We start from the raw sequence: 15499 nt of genomic DNA, 5'->3' as shown, positions 1-15499 counted from the left end.
CTTTCCTTTTGCCAGTCTTGGGGCTTGAATTCAGAGCCTGGGAACTGTCCTTGAGTTTTTCTCAAGGCTAGCTCTCTACCACTTGAGCCACAGTATCACTTCCCATGTTTTCTGTATATGTGATACTGAGGAATCAAACCTGAGGTTTTGTGCATACTAGGCAAGCACTCTACCACTAGGCTATGCTCCCAGCCCCTCAACTATCATTTTTGAAAGACCTATTTTCATGACCTGCCTAAAGATTTGAAAGAGTTAGTGCTTTCCATGCCCTTCCTACTTTTGAGATTAGCTTGTTAACATGTCACTAGTCATCTGGGTAAGAGAACATTTAATTCACAAAGGAAAATGTCCCACACAAATGAGCACAGAATAACCTGAATGCTACATTCTCTACCTTATTCTCCACTTCAGAAGCTTAAGTTAGGTGTCCAAAACTATGAGGTGGAATAAAAACTAGGGAATCATACACAATATAGATAAAAAAGGAATGACATGCAAAAAAGTATTTATAGAATTGTCCCAGCTTTAAAAAAATGTTTATAGAAGCCATATCCATTTAGCATTCAAGTGAGAGCTGGGTGCTGGTGACTCATGCCTATAAGCCTAGATATACAGGAGGCTGAGATCTGAAGATCTCAGTTCAAAGCCAGCTCAAGCAGGAAAGTCCATGAGACTCATCTCCAATTAAGCACAAAAAATGTAGAAGTGGTATGGTGGCTCAAGTTGTAGGGTGGTAGCCTTGGGCACAAAGAGGCTCAGAGACAGAGCCCAGGCTCCTTTAATTCAAGCCCGAAGACTAACATAAATAAATAAATGAAATGCATCAATTACATTAATGGTAACATAAATGTGGACATCAGTGTGACATAGAGTCATATCTATTTATAAAAGTATTGAATAGATATAATAAACTACAATGTATTTCTTGCTCCCTGCCACTGAGATTTTTTATATTGGTATATTTTCAACTGAAATGACATCAAATAGAACCTATCTCCTTCATAGTACTTTATGATATATGATATCTTCAAAGATATAGTTTTCTCATGTTCTTCCAGTATTTAGCTACTGCTGTAACTGATGATGCCTTGTACAAAATCATACCAGGCAGTTTGGGAACCACAGAAGTAAATGAGAAAGCAGCATATGATTCTAGTACACTCCCTCCTTTACATTCATAAGCAAAGGCTTGTTCCCAGCACTCACCTTTCTCCCAGTTACTGATTTTCCCTGTAGAACTACCACAACCCATGGCTTCTAAATCATATGTTCATATATATGACTCCAGATCCCAAGACAAGAGGGTGAAAACTCATCTCCTTTTATGCTGCAAGGAGCCACTCTTAGCTGATTCCCTTCGGTCTTAGGCACTAATGAGGAAGAAAGAGGAGGGAAGAAGAAAAGTACCTGTTAACAATAAGGTAGCTAAGGAGCTGTTAGGATTCATTTTATGCTTCCTCGGAATCCTTGTTCATCAGGTGATGTGAAAAGTGATCAAACTACAGCAAGAGCTACAAGAGCAGCTATAGATTGTTTTACTGCTACACATAAACTAATCTTCCAAGTCTGGGTTGAATCAAGAAGCTTAAGATGGGAGTACATGTCTCTTTTAACACTAGCACACCAAGAAGCTGAACAAGGAGGATTGCAAGTTCAAGGCCAACATGGGATGCGCAGTGAATTCAAGGGCATCCTGCACAATACAGAGAAACCTTATCTCAAAGAGAAGGTAGAGGAAAAGGGAAGGATGAAACAAGGGAATGAGGGAGAGAGGGAGAGAAAAAAAGAGAGAAGGGGGATGAGTGAGGGAAGAGAGAAAGGGAAGGATGTCCTATTTTCTAATTTAAATGCAGGGAAGGTCATATAATGAAGCTGTCACAAGTCAATTATTTGGTTTTAAGTTCAATGCAAACTACTTGGTTTTTAAAAATGCAAAAATCAAAGAATATGAGAGGGACAGAGTGTTTGGCCTAGTAGTAGAGTGCTTTCCTAGCATGCATAAAGACCCAGGTTCAATTCCTCGGTACCACATACATAAATCTACATGGTTTCAAGATGGAAATCAACAACAGGTCTTTTTACAAGGCTCATGGTTTCTACTTTTTGAAGATTTTATTTAAAGATTACAAAAGGTAAAGAAAAAAAGTATCCGTTTTCTTATTATCAGCAGCCCATATAAAAGGCCATTGTGATGAGAGTCCATGCAACCTCTGAGATCACAGTCCTAGCGCCCAGGCAGGGCTAGAAGCTCCCTTCTATGAAGTCACACAGGGCCAGTGATGGGTTTACTCGCTGATCTCATCTCTGCAATTTGGAATTCTCAATAACTTGTGAGATGAGGACCTGTCGTTCTCATTTCACAGGACCTGGGGCCCTCAAGTTATATGGCCTGCACTGAAGGTCCTGCGGCCACCATAAAGAAATGGTGCAAAGTGGTACTGAATAAATGGAATAAAGTTCAGGGATAGCGCCCAGGTCCTGAGTTCAAACTCCACAGAAAACCGGGAAAAAAAAAGGAAGAAATGGTCGTCACCTTGGATGCCCCACGCTCACTGGCGCCCTCCCCACCCGTCCCGGCCCTTCGGGAACCTTCCACCCCCCTCCCAGGACTCAGCCCTCCCAGCCCCAAGCCAGGCGGGCCTTCCCGGGACCTCCTCACCTCGGACGCCCCCACACCGGTGGAGCCCAGGCCCCGCCTCACTTCGCTCCTGGGCAAAACGCAAAGCTCTGGTCCCGGGGAGCCGGGGAAGCTTCCAGAAGGAGCTGGGTTCCCGCAGGACACTCCTCTGCCCTTCCCTGCCAGGGCTGAGTTTGGGGAGGGAGCAGGAGGGGACCTGGAGGGTGAGCTGGGGGCTGAGCCAGCCCTGCTTACAGGCCCTGCAGGTGACTTTTAAAGCAGAGGAGTAGACTGTTGAGTCACAAACCATAGGATCATAAACCTCCCATGAACTTGGCTCTTAGGAGGTCAATGGGCTAAGGGAATAGTGTGGGGAGGGGGGGGGGCTATCTAAGGGAGGGAAGAGAGTGGGAAAGTTCAAGAAAAGGCACAGGCTATAAGGGCACCCTATGAATAGGCAGCCAGCTTGAGGGCCCTGCAGGGTGTGATAGTTGTCAAGTCTCCCTTACAAACAAGACACAGTAGTGTTGTACCAAGGTGGGTTTCTTTCTTTTTTGTGGGTCATGTGGCTTGAACTCTGGGCCTGGGTGTTGTACCTGAGCTTTTCAGCTCTAGGCTACAGCCCTACCCTTGAGCCACAGCCCTACTTCCCATTTTCTAGTGATTAACTGGAGATAAGAGTCTCAAGTTCTTTAGCGCCCAGGCTGTCTTTGAACCTTGATCCTCAGATCTCAGCCTCCTCAGTAGCTAGAATTATAGGTGTGAGCCACCACGCCAGGCATCAAGGAGGGTTTCTTGTGATCTTCTTTTTTAGCTGTCCTGTTATGTGGACACAGGGTCTGGTGCTGTCCCTGAGCTTTTATGTTCAGTTAGAGCTCTACCACTTTAGTTGCAGCTCACTTCTGGCTTTTGGGTGGTTAACTGTGGGTAAGAATCTCATGGACTTTCCAGCCTGGGAGCACAAATCTACTATAGATCTGCCTCTTCTGTCTATAGCCATACCACCCTGAATGCGCCCGATCTTGTCCGATCTACCTCTTCTGGATGCAACATTTCAATGGAATTATAGGGCATGTGGTCTTTTGTCTCTTACTTAGCATACATCTTCATGGCTCATCTATAGTGAAGCATGATAAATAACAGATTCATTCATGAATAAGCCTACAGCCTAAAATAGGCATACTTTCACATCAAAATCAACCTTTTGTTTCCTTTCCAAGAGGGACACCATCACAGTCTGCTGGCTTTCTCCATGGCAGTCTCCATGGCTTTATCCATGTTTTTCAAGTAGGTTAGTGGCTGAATACAGTTTTTATCATTCGTACTTGCATGCCTTTCTCCTTAGCTTCATCTCTTTTCCGGGAAGGAAGGCTTCATATTTAGTGATATCCCATCAAAAAAACTAAAATAGTCTTTTCTAGTCTCTACTGTCAATTTTTCCTCTTGGACTTGTCAGGCTCAATGGAGAATCAGCCAGCCTTGAATTTTTTGCTGTGGTAAGAAGAGTTTCCCAGTAGGGTGGCCTTTCTGGACAAGAGGACAGAATGAGCTCATAGTGCACAAGTCTAAGACAGGAGAGTGGCCGACATCTCATCTAACATGTGCAAGACACATGAAAGTAATCTAGTAAATAGGCAGAAGAGATAGGCAACCACAGAATTGAAATCTGTTTTCCCTTGCAAAGTTATTGGTTTTTTCTTTGTCTCCTTCCAACAAGGTTGTTTTCTGGTATGATAATAAATAGACCGGAGTAAAAAAAAATGCTCTTGCTTTTGTTCTCTGACTTTTATGATGAAATCGTTTTGGGGAACTGCAGCCACCACGTTGCTGCTCCCTTGGTGACAGCCTTTCCTGTCAAAGCCTGCTGCTCCTTCTGTCTCTGCTCATTTCCATAAGGAGCTGGCACCTCCCAGCCCCAGGCTGCCTGCACACAGATGCTTCCTAGGGAGGGGAAACTGAAAGGAAAATACGACCTACAAGAAATCCACCCAAATCTGAGGTAGCTCAGGCGTTAGCTCAGAACCCAGGCTTTCTTTCATGGCCTCTTCCTCCTCACGAGTACACAGTGGCTGAGTGCTGCCCACACCCGGCTCCAAGTCCCACCAATGGACATGGAGTACTGCATTTTTCCCCCGAAGACTCCATGTAAGGAGCCCACAACCTTCATGTTGCTGAGCTATTTAAAACCTCTGGGTTTGCCCTGTTAAAGCTAAAGAGATTGTTTGGTTAAAGAAACAGCAGTTAAGCACATTGTTGGTCACTGTCCATGACCAATACCTGTCACCTTTGGTTTTTCCACACACACAACCATCTGGCACAACAAATATTTTATCTTATTCTTTGTTCCATTTTATTGTTGATTCCCCCCCCCCCCAAAGCTAGCACTCTTACCATTTGAGCCATAGCACCATTTCTGGCTTTTTCTGTATATGTGGTACCAAGGAATCGAACCCAGGGCTTCATGCATGCTATGCAAGCACTCTACCACTGGGCCACAGTCCCCAGCCCTGTTCACAGTTTCTTAGCATCTATAAATGTCTTTTTCTGTCAGATACATGTTTAGCTTACCTTCTTCTAGAAGGGGCCGTGTGAACATTCACGTCACAATTATCCTTTTACTTTGCTATTTATGAAATGATTTTGTCCAGCTTCCCTTTCTTTTCTTGATTTCATTTTCCTTTTTTGCCACAGTGGGATTATCATCTGCAGAGGTATGTTACAGGAAGAAGGTTAGAATTTACGTAGATACTGCTTTTGAAGTTTTTGTAGCCAAAGTGAATGCATTGAACTGTTACTTTTGCTGTGCTGAGGATGGAGGGCCTTGACACCTTAAGCATGTGATGATGAAACACTGAGCGAGGGACTAATTTGGTCAAGTGTACTTTTAAGGTACTGTGTTGGCAGCAAGGGCACATTTTATCTAATATGCTCCAAGTTTGGTAGGTTTCATTTTTTTTTTAATTTTTCCTTTTTCTGAACTTGAAAAGGATGACAAGGGGTTATAATTTAACATATTTAATATGTCCATCTAAGTGTCCACTGATTTCTGTCACTTCTTCCGTCATTCTTCTCTGGTCTATTTGCTCTCTTCCCCTAGACTCATTTTACATTTCCCACTGTCTTTATCACATAGTAACCTTAAGAATTCTTGCTGAATTGTTCAATGTTAATTTTTTTCAATGTTTAAGGGAGGGTGTTACTATATAGCCCAGGGATATACAACAACACGTAAGAACAACATTGGTGTTTTCATGAAAATAAAGGGAAACCAGATTTTAAATTAGATGGTGCAATTCTGAATCCAGTGTCTTTAAAACAGAATATGACTATACAAAAAAAAGCCTCCCAGGCATGTGAAAAATCCGGCCTTGCATCTGGTATCCCCAATGCCCTTGATAACCCTGGAAGGTTATCAGTGGTTTCCCCTAGTGGCAGACATTTATTTCGAATCCAAGATGAGTGGCATTGTACGTGTTCAGGCTGCAATAACAAGTCTACCATCAGAACAAAGCAATCGTGAATGATGGGTAAGGAGTGGCTACGACTTTTGAAAACAAGCTTTCTAGTGGAGTTGACCAGTTGTCTGTGCTGTGACTGCTCCAACTTTCTACCCCTCTGGCTGTCTGCAGGATGAAAGTGAGGGCCCTTGGGACCAAAAGCCATGCAAGTGTGATTGCCAAGCAGGATCCAATGCTCTGTGGTCTGCAGGCGCCATCTCCTTAGACTGCATTCCAGGTGAGTGGCCCCAACCTTGGGACATGAGGTCAAAAATGTCCTTTATTGATCCCTGTTCAACCTGGCTGAGTGAATTCTGTAAATGACTGGTTCTGGCCTTCCAACAGCTAGTCTCGCATTTCATACTGGCCACTGCTCCAGCCAACTGTACCAATGCCATTGTTCAAAACCAGCTTCTTGGATCTCTACCAGGTCTAGCTAAGGCGTTTACATGGGGCTCTGTAGTCAAGGAACTGGAAGTGTACCAATCACTGAAAATAAGTCAATGACAGGCAGTATGGAGGTTTGAGAAGGGTACGGACTTCAGGGCCAGAAAACCTGGAGCTGGTATTCCAGATGGATCACTTCTGGAAGGCTGCTTGGTTCTTTTTCTGCTCAGTGAAGGGATAGCACTGTGCCTGGATCCCATTGCACATCACACAGCCCCGTGCTTCTCCCACACAAGCTGTAGCAGCCCAAGCCAAGCAGGTCTCAGCCTAAAGCAAGGGGCTGAAAGGCCAGCACTCAGCTCTGAGCTCTCCCTTTTCCTTTCATGGAGTCACCTGCAGGTATATTGGCTTCAGCTTCAGCACAGTTGATGGATGATTGAGTACAGCCACTTTGGTTAAGAAAACTTCCAGACCTAATTTTTGCCTGGGGCTTGAACTCAGAGCCTGGGCACTTGTCCTTGAGTTTTCTCAAGCCTAGCACTCTACCACTTGAGGCACAGCACCACATCCAGCTTTTTCTGTGTATATGGTACCAAGGAATCAAACCCAGGGCTTCATGAATGCTAGGCAAGCACTCTATCTACCACTAGGACGCACTCTCAGCCCCGAAAGCTTTATCTGTGTGAATTCTATCCTTCTTCCTATAACAATCTTTTTTTTTATGTCAGTCCTGGGCTTGAGCTCAGGGCCTGAGCACTGTCCTTGGACTTTCTCAAGGTTAGAGCTCTACCACTTGAGCCTCAGCACCACTTCCAGCTTTTTTTCTATGTATGTGGTACTAAGGAATCGAACCCGGGTCTTTGTGCATGCTAGGCAAGCACTCTACCACTAGGCCAAACTCCCAGCCCTATAACAATCTTTTATGGATGATCACTCTACTGTGTCTGAGCAAAAGAACAAACTAGAGAAAATGAAGTCAGGAAAAAGAAAGAGAAGTTTGACAAAATAATTTTATTACATGGAAAAGAAAAATGAAAACTGTGACATGAATGTTAACATGGCTCCTTCTGGAAGAAGTAAAACTAAGCACATATCTGCCAAAAAAAAATCCACAGCCAGCCAGGCATGGTGGCTCAGGCCTGTAATCTTAACTAGTCAGGAATCTGAGATCTGAAGATCAAGGTTCAAAGCTAGCCTGGGCACAAAAGGACCTGAGACTCTTATCTCCAATTGACAATTAGAAAAAGGGAAGTTAGGTTTGGCTCAAGGATAGGGTAGTAGCCTTGAGCTGAAGAGCTCAGGGACAGCTCAGGGAGGCTGAGTTCAAGCCCTATGACCCACAAAACAAAATCCACAGCCATCATGGGGCTGGGAATATAGCTTAGTGGTAAGTGCTTGCCTAGCATGCATGAAGCCCTGGGCTTGATTTCTTAGTACTGCCTAAACAGAAAAAGCCTGCAGTGGCACTGTGGCTCAAGTGGTGGAGTGCTATATGTATGTAACTATGGAATCATTTGCCAAGGATGACCTCAAGTCAGGAATTAGTAGCTCATGCTTCTAATCCTAGCTACTCAGGAGGCAGAAATCTGAGCATAGAGGTTCAAAGCCAGTGTGGGCATGAAAAACTGTGAGCACATTATTTCCAACTAACGACCAAAAAAGCCAGAAGTAGAACAATGGCTCAAGTTGTAAAGCATTAGCCTTGAACAAAGAAGGACAGTGCCTAGGCCCTGAGTTCAAGCCCCAGGACTGGCAAAAAAAAGAGAGAGAGAGAATCAATCAACCCACAAGACACTTCTCTTGATGGCCAAAGTTTTTCAAAGTACACACTGAAAGTATGAAAGCATGCTTTTTAAAAGACAGAACAGTCTGGGAGTAGACTGCTAAAATACATATTTTTTCATTATTGGGGTTTGAACTCAGGGCCTTGGGCATGTTCTTTTGCTTATTTTTCAGGAAAAGTCTTATACCTTTTCCTCCTCTCTTCCCAATCGCAGCCTCCAAAGTGACTGACATAAACCACCATTCCAGGCATGGAGACATGCCCCATAATTAACAAGCTCCTTTGGCCATTAGGCCAGACAGAATTATCATAAAGGGGCTGCTCTTTTCTAGGTATTGATATGATTTTAAAACTCTCGAGAATTAGGGAACCTGATAGGTTACACATGTTGTCTCCATCCTACCAGCTACAGGAGGTACAAATATTTCAGTGCATTATGAGAGAAAACTGAGCCCTTCTGACTCTGGGGCCTGACTCTGTCCTTCACGCTTCTGAGCTACAGCATCACTATCTCTGCAAGTGTTCTGGAGCATCAGCATGATGGTCAAATTCTTGTGTATCTCATGCAGTTATACTACGTACGTGTGTGTTCTGGGACTGGGAGTTGAGTTGAACTCAGAGCCTGGATGCAATCCTTTTAATTCTTTTGCTCAAGGTCTGTGCTACCACTTGAGACACAGTTCCACTTCCAGCTTTTTGGTGATTAATCAGAGATAAGAATCTTACAGACATCCTACCTACCAGCACAGGTTTGAAAAGGCAAGCCTCAGATCTCAGCCTTCCGGAGTAGCTAGGATTACAGGTGTGAGCCATACGTACCTGGCTCCTTCTAAATCTTAAATGTTTATAAACCTCCTTTCCAGGAGAATACAGACAGCAGTCCTTATCACAAGGATTAGCATCTGTTTTAGGGTGGGATGCATTCTTTCTTCCAAGGGGTACTAAAGGAAAGAACAGTGAGGAATCGTAGAATGTTAAGAACAAAGATAAACACCTATCTTTGCATAACTTTAAGTCAGCCTCCTTCCTTCACCATATAAATATCCCTGACATCACCGAGATTTTGAGAGCAGCCATGCAGTGTGTTTCTGCCTTTCTACTTGTCTGCTTCTTGGTTTGCTTGCTTACTCAATAAAGCTGTCAAGTTTTCTTACCATTATGACTTGTCCAGAAATTCTTATTTTGCAATTGAAGTCAAGGACCCTAGATGAAGAGTCCCTACGCCTAAAGGGAAACTTCGTAAACTTTACCTGGACATGGTGACTCTAAATCAGAAGGAATGAAAGCAAAGGATTCTGGAAACACTTATTTCAATTATACCACCGTGCCTTCGACTAGGACTTACAGAATAGTATCACTGAAATTAGCAGTGTCTCCAGGTGTTTCACACGTCTGCATTTCTATTTCCATATCTTTTTAAATGATACTGTGGTTTGAATTGGGGTTTTCCCATTTGTGAGGCAGGCACTTCACATGAACTTTATTCCAGCCACTTGTTTTTTGCACTTATTTCGAGACAGGATCTTGTCCCATCCCATACCTCCAGAACTGCAATCCATTTAATGCTTCTTGCCATAACTGAAGAACGCTTGCTGTCACCATACCCAGCTATTGGTAGTACAGGGGCTCTGATCTCAGCCTTCCAAGTAACTAGGAATTTAAGTGTGAAATCATCACCATCTGAAGTTTTGGTAAGCTTCATAGGCAAACTTCAGATTGTTCAGAGTATAATCTTGAAAATGTGAGCTCTAGTAGGCAGCGGTGTCTTGCTTTACCTAAAAGGATCAAAGGTGTGCAACTGTCACTTTCTAATGATGTTTTTGTCTAGCTTATAGTCTCCGTTCCCTTGCTTACAAATAATGCAGAGACTATGTCACACATGCAGGAAATGCATAAAGACAAGCAAAGGACATGTAGAAACCATGATTACACTAGATTAGCTGCCCAGTTAAATTCATATGTGTGTCAGATAAACAATGAATACTGGGCCTAAAGCAAACAACTGTGAAGTTTAAAGGTAAAGTCCTGCAGATGAACTAGAAGCATAGCCCAGGAAGTAGAGCAGTGTGGCCAGGGTAGGGGCCTGGGCATCACGACACAGCCAAGAAACCCTGTCTTGTCCTTCCTTCTGCCTTCCAGGCTCGGATCCACTACTAGAATTTATCTTGCCAAGAAGGGCTGGGCCCAGGACAGAGCCAGGGGCGGGGTTTCGGCCACTAATTGGGCTAGGGACAGTGCTATGGCTTTCAGCAGCAGATAGACTTTCTGGTTGGTGGATTGGACTCACCTCCCTTCTGCCTCGGGCGGCTGGAAGGATGGCAGGGAAGCTAATTTCCCCGCAGCAGCAGCAGGCTCCAAGAACCCAACTTGCCCTGCGTGCGGAAGTCACTGTTTGGCTCCATTCTCCCGCCCAGGCCAGGCCAGATCCACTGAGAATTCCGCTCCAGGTGGAGGCGGGTTATTTCCCCACGCCGGGAGCCGGACGCAGCGGGGAGGCGGGCTCAGGAAATGCTGGAGGCTGGGGGGCCCCGCCCTCCCCCACTGGCTGGCCTGGGCGGGAAGGGCCCCAGGCTGCAAAGTGGCTCCTGGCCACAGCCTAGTGGCCTGGCGGGCCTCCCGCCCACTCGACCCCGCGGCCTGTTTCCCCTCCCGGGGCCTCCCAGAGACGGAGGGGCTGGGCAGCGGCGTCTCGGGCTCCGTTGGCTCCCAGCTCCCGCCCGAGCTAAGCTGGGCGGTCCCCAAAGCCACGCGAGACCCCGCGTGGTGGGCCTGGTGAAGGCGGGGCCGCCGGAGCGCCAGCCCCGTCCCGCCCAGCCCTGCGAAAGTCTGGTTGGCTTGTTTTCCAGTCTGTACTTGGCTTCTAGCATTTCGAAAAGTCCAGGACCTCCTCCCGCCTCGCCCAGCCCGGTCCTGAGAGCGGTGGGAAGCTCACACCAAGGACGTGGGGGCGCCTGACAATCAGGGGATGCAGAGCTGGAGCAATTCCCAAGGTCCACCCGAACAGGTACTCAAGGCTGGTGCAGCAAACCATCTAAAGACCTCTGAGTAGTCTTTGCACCCAAGAGGTATTACTGTGTATGTTTTAAAGTATTACAAACTGGGTTATTGGCTTCATTGAGTTATAATCCATGTGTTATAGTTCCTTAATGCTATCATGCAATTTAAGGTTAAATGCACTGGCTAGAGCAAGAAGCACTTTGATTCTAGATAAAAGTATTTTATCCAGTACAAATCGTTTCCTACAAATTAATACCTATTAGAAATAAGAAATCTAAGCATTTTTGCATGCAGTTTTGTTCCACTTGAGTATTTTCTATTAAAATTCTGTGCAAAGGTTACATGAAAGAAGACCAACACATGAATGTACAAAGCGATATTCAGGAGTCTTTGTTAAGCCATATTCATGTTTCATTATGCCTACAATAACATACAGAAATCATTTTTCCATTGTACTCATATACCTGTTTCTCTCCCATGATTAGGGAATGTCAAAGTAACCAGGCACTCCAGAATTGAATCCAAGCTCTGTGGGAATGACCAAGGGGACAGTTCTGCTTCTTTTCCCTTCTGGGTGTTTTCATTGCTTTGCTTGGGTTCTCTTCACTAAGTTTGGGTTTCATCTGATTAGCACATTTCCCAAAAGTCAACAAGTACAGGAAACTCAGATGGTGCCATGTACTCCAGAGAATGGAAATCATTGACCAAGAAGATAGAATTCCTATTGATGCAGGTGGCTTTTGCCTGTAATCGTAGCTACTCAAGAAGCTAAGATCTGTGGATAGCAGATCAAAGCCAGCCTGGGAAAGAAAACCCATGAGCCTCTTATTTCCAATTAATTACTACAAGAAATTGGAAATAGAGTTGTGGCCCAAGTGGTAGAACACTAGACAAGCAAAAAAGGCTAGGGGACACCATCCTGTCTCTGAGTTCAGGCCCCAAGACAGGCATTAAAAAAAAGAGGTGGAAAAGAAAGAGGGAGGGAGGAGAGAGAGAAGACAGATTCCTATACTGAAATCTGCATGTGGAAGAAAAATGTTTTCTCTCTTCTAGCTATCCATTGTGATCACCCATCAGTCTAACTCACCTCTTACTGTTAAATTGCAGGCTTGAAGTTGTTGCAGGCTTGAAGTTGTCTTCCTTTCTGGGTCATAGAGAAGGCTGCAGTGGATTTCAATACCAACTTGAACAGTATAGTAAGTTTCCCATCTCACAAAACAAACCATATCCAAAGGAGGAAGGGAAGAAACTAGGAGGGAGGGAGAAGAAGAGTGAAAGAGAAGAGAAAATACTTTTGTGTGTGTGTGTGTCAGTACTGGGGTTTGAACTTAGAGCCTGACCCCTAGCTTGGCTTATTTCTGCCTCCAGCCCACCCCTTTGCTTGTGATTTTGAAGATGTTGTTTTGCAAATTTTCCTACCTGGTTTGTGTTGGAACCATGAGCCTCGGATCCTAACCTCCTGAGTAGCTAGGATGACACATGTGAGCCCCTGGCATCCAGCAAGAATATACTCTTACGTGTTGTACACCAATGAGGCCAATTCAACCTACATGCCCAGTGGTTTATATGCCTTCCTGTAGACATTTAGCACTCCTCCTTCCCTCTCTCCTTGTCAAGATGAAAATATAGTTTTTGGACAGAGTCAAAGTTCCAGAGCCAGAATTTTTATTTATGTTTTAATTGTTATTTTTTGCCAGTCCTGGAGCTTGAACTCAAGAACCTGGGCACTGCCTTTGAGCTTTCTCAAAGCTAGCACTCTATCACTTGAGCCATAGCACCACTTCCTGCTTTTTCTGTGTATGTAGTAACCAAGGAATTGAACTGAGGGCTTTGTGCATGCTAGGCAAGCACTCTATCATTAGGCCTCACTCTTAGCCCATATTTTTTTAACCAAGGAATTTCATATCATTATGTCAGTTTGAGTATAAACTGGAAACTATTTTCTTCTCCTCTCTCTCTCCATCTCTCCATATATGTGTATATTTTATATATTATGGCATATGTTATATACAGGAAAACTGCTAGAAAATATACTTTTAAGATTCATTTTCTAGCTGGGTGCCAGTGGCTCATGCCTATAATCCTAGCTACTCAGGAAGCTGAGACCTAAGAATATAGCTCAAAGTCAGTCCAGGCACACAGTCTGTGAAACTCTTATCTTTAATTAACTACCAAAAGCAGCTGGAAGTGGAACTGTGGTTCAGATGGAAGAGCACTAGCCTTGAGCAAAAGTAGTTCAGGGACAGCACCCAGGCCAGGACTGTGTGTGTGTGTGTGTGTGTGTGTGTGTGTGTGTGTGTGTGTGTGTGAAAGCATTCATGGTAGAAGCTAACCAGAAAGTAGGTGAAAGAAAAGCCAACCTTGAATTTAGTGCCACACATACATGATGCTATGTACTTGTTCGATTTTTTTAAATTGGAATGTACTTTGGAAAGAAGTAATTCATACCTGTGTTTCTAGGCAGCACTGGAGGCAATTGATGAACTGGATCTTTTTGGAGCTCATGGTGGGCGCAAGTCAGTGATCCACGTCCTGCCTGATGAAGTAGAGCACTGCCAGGTAACCCTGAGTTCCAGAGAGTAGGGAAGGAGAATCCCAGAGGAAAGGCCCACGCTCCAGTGTGCAGTCCCTACCCTCGTCGCTTGCTCTGCTGACTTCTTGAGCTTCCAACTGAGCATATTGGTTGTTGCCCTCCCCTGCTGCCTTACAAGACAGTTGTTAGGCTAGAGTGGATGAACCCAGACAATCTATCCAAGTACTTTACAGCCAGACAGAAGACACAGTGTGGCTGTGTATATAAAGTCAGCAATCAAAGCAACTTTCTTTTGCTGGAGGCAAAATCTATCTGTTGTCCTTTCAACACACAGGAGGTTTACTGAGGTTTGTTTCATACTTCACCAAGCACTATCTGAGTTGGGTAAGGCTTGATGAACAGAATGGGTAGTGGAAGGGAAATGAGCTGGGAGAGATGCACATTAATAGAACCTCCCAGAAGTACAGATTATAGAAAGGAATAACAGTTGGAGATTATGGGACTCCATCATCAAACTCGTAGTGGGGCTCCCAGGATGTGCTGAGGCTGCAGTCAGCCTCATACATAAAAACTTGGCCATGGAGAGTGTTTCCAGTAAGGAAGAGCTTAAGGAGGAATGACTATAACCATGCACATTATAATGACATTTTGGTCATGAGGGACCATATGTACTATGGTGTGTATATCATATAGGCTATGACTATATTAAGCCAAGCCTTCTAAGTTTATGTAAGTATACTCTATGATGTTCACATAATGATGAAATCACCTAATATTTCATTTTTCAAAATGTCTTCCTGGTGTTAAGTGACTGTGGTCAAAGAACTGGGCTCAGTTATCAATAAGCCATAGATAATAAAGTTTTAGGATTCAGGTATACTTTAATGGAAAAATGTTTACCATCTATCTTTATCTATTTCTCCATATCTCCCCGCATTAAAAATAGTCATTAATACAGTCTATGCTATTTCCTGGAGTATTGTTTAGGAGAGATATACTAGTGTGTATGTCTGTGTGTGTCTGTGTCTGAATTAGACATGACATTTAATTGAATATTGTGAACTTTCTGACTAGAAGGATCTCAAAATCCAGATAGGTCACTTCCTGGTTACATGCCGTGGGCTCACATCTCTGTGTATATAAGTCTCAGAGGCATTGTGTGTAAATTGTACACACAAATGATATATTTTTTTGCCAGTCCTGGGGCTTGAACTCAGGGCCTGAGCTCTGTCCTTGGGCTTTCTCAAGGCTGGAGCTCTACAATTTGAGCCATAGCACCATTTCTGGCTTTTTCTTCATATGTGGTACCAGGTCTTCATGCATGCTAGGCAAGCACTCTACCACTAGGCCAAACTCCTGGCCACAAATAATATCTTAATTCCTCATATGGAATACATGATAAGCTTTATTTTTTATTTTTTAGAATTTAGTCTCATGTCTGCACACGTTAGACTTCAGTATTGGCTCCTTTCCCTGCCCAAATGTTTCCTCATAATTCTAGCTGCCTTCCATGTTTACAAGGCCTAATCCAGCCACTTATAGTGGAACCCTACTCTAGTGTCTTTAATAACCCTGGGAAGATTCTAGGGCTAAACTAACTTGTTGTTTCTCATTTTGCCCGAGCATTTGTGGGGTCTTCTGAGTTTGACTACTTTAACATTTCCTGGGTCTCTCAAATGAACTAG

At 44.2% G+C, this 15499-nt stretch overlaps 1 protein-coding gene and 1 long non-coding RNA gene across 2 annotated transcripts in view; one reads left to right on the top strand and one right to left on the bottom strand.

Moving 5' to 3' along the window:
• Positions 1 to 10712, bottom strand: part of LOC150040435 (serine/threonine-protein phosphatase with EF-hands 1-like) — a 44213-nt gene extending 33501 nt beyond the window's left edge. The window contains exons 1-3 of the mRNA XM_090326793.1: positions 10572 to 10712; positions 5186 to 5320; positions 1207 to 1370 (exon numbers count right to left, since the gene is read on the bottom strand). Of these exons, the coding sequence (XP_090182919.1) occupies positions 1207 to 1252 (46 nt within the window). The 5' untranslated portion in view covers positions 1253 to 1370; positions 5186 to 5320; positions 10572 to 10712. The remainder of the gene's footprint in view (positions 1 to 1206; positions 1371 to 5185; positions 5321 to 10571) is intronic.
• Positions 10713 to 11241: 529 nt separating this feature from the next.
• On the top strand, positions 11242 to 14723 carry LOC150040434 (uncharacterized). The gene is made up of 3 exons (XR_016533854.1): positions 11242 to 11288; positions 12389 to 12477; positions 13742 to 14723. It is a non-coding gene; the product is annotated as an uncharacterized LOC150040434 (long non-coding RNA).
• The last annotated feature ends 776 nt before the right edge of the window (positions 14724 to 15499 follow it).

Source organism: Megascapheus bottae, chromosome X (genome assembly GCF_031878675.1).
Source record: "Megascapheus bottae isolate mThoBot1 chromosome X, mThoBot2.hap1, whole genome shotgun sequence".
Classification (NCBI taxonomy): domain Eukaryota; kingdom Metazoa; phylum Chordata; class Mammalia; order Rodentia; family Geomyidae; genus Megascapheus; species Megascapheus bottae.
This window is presented reverse-complemented; position numbering and strand designations above follow the sequence as displayed.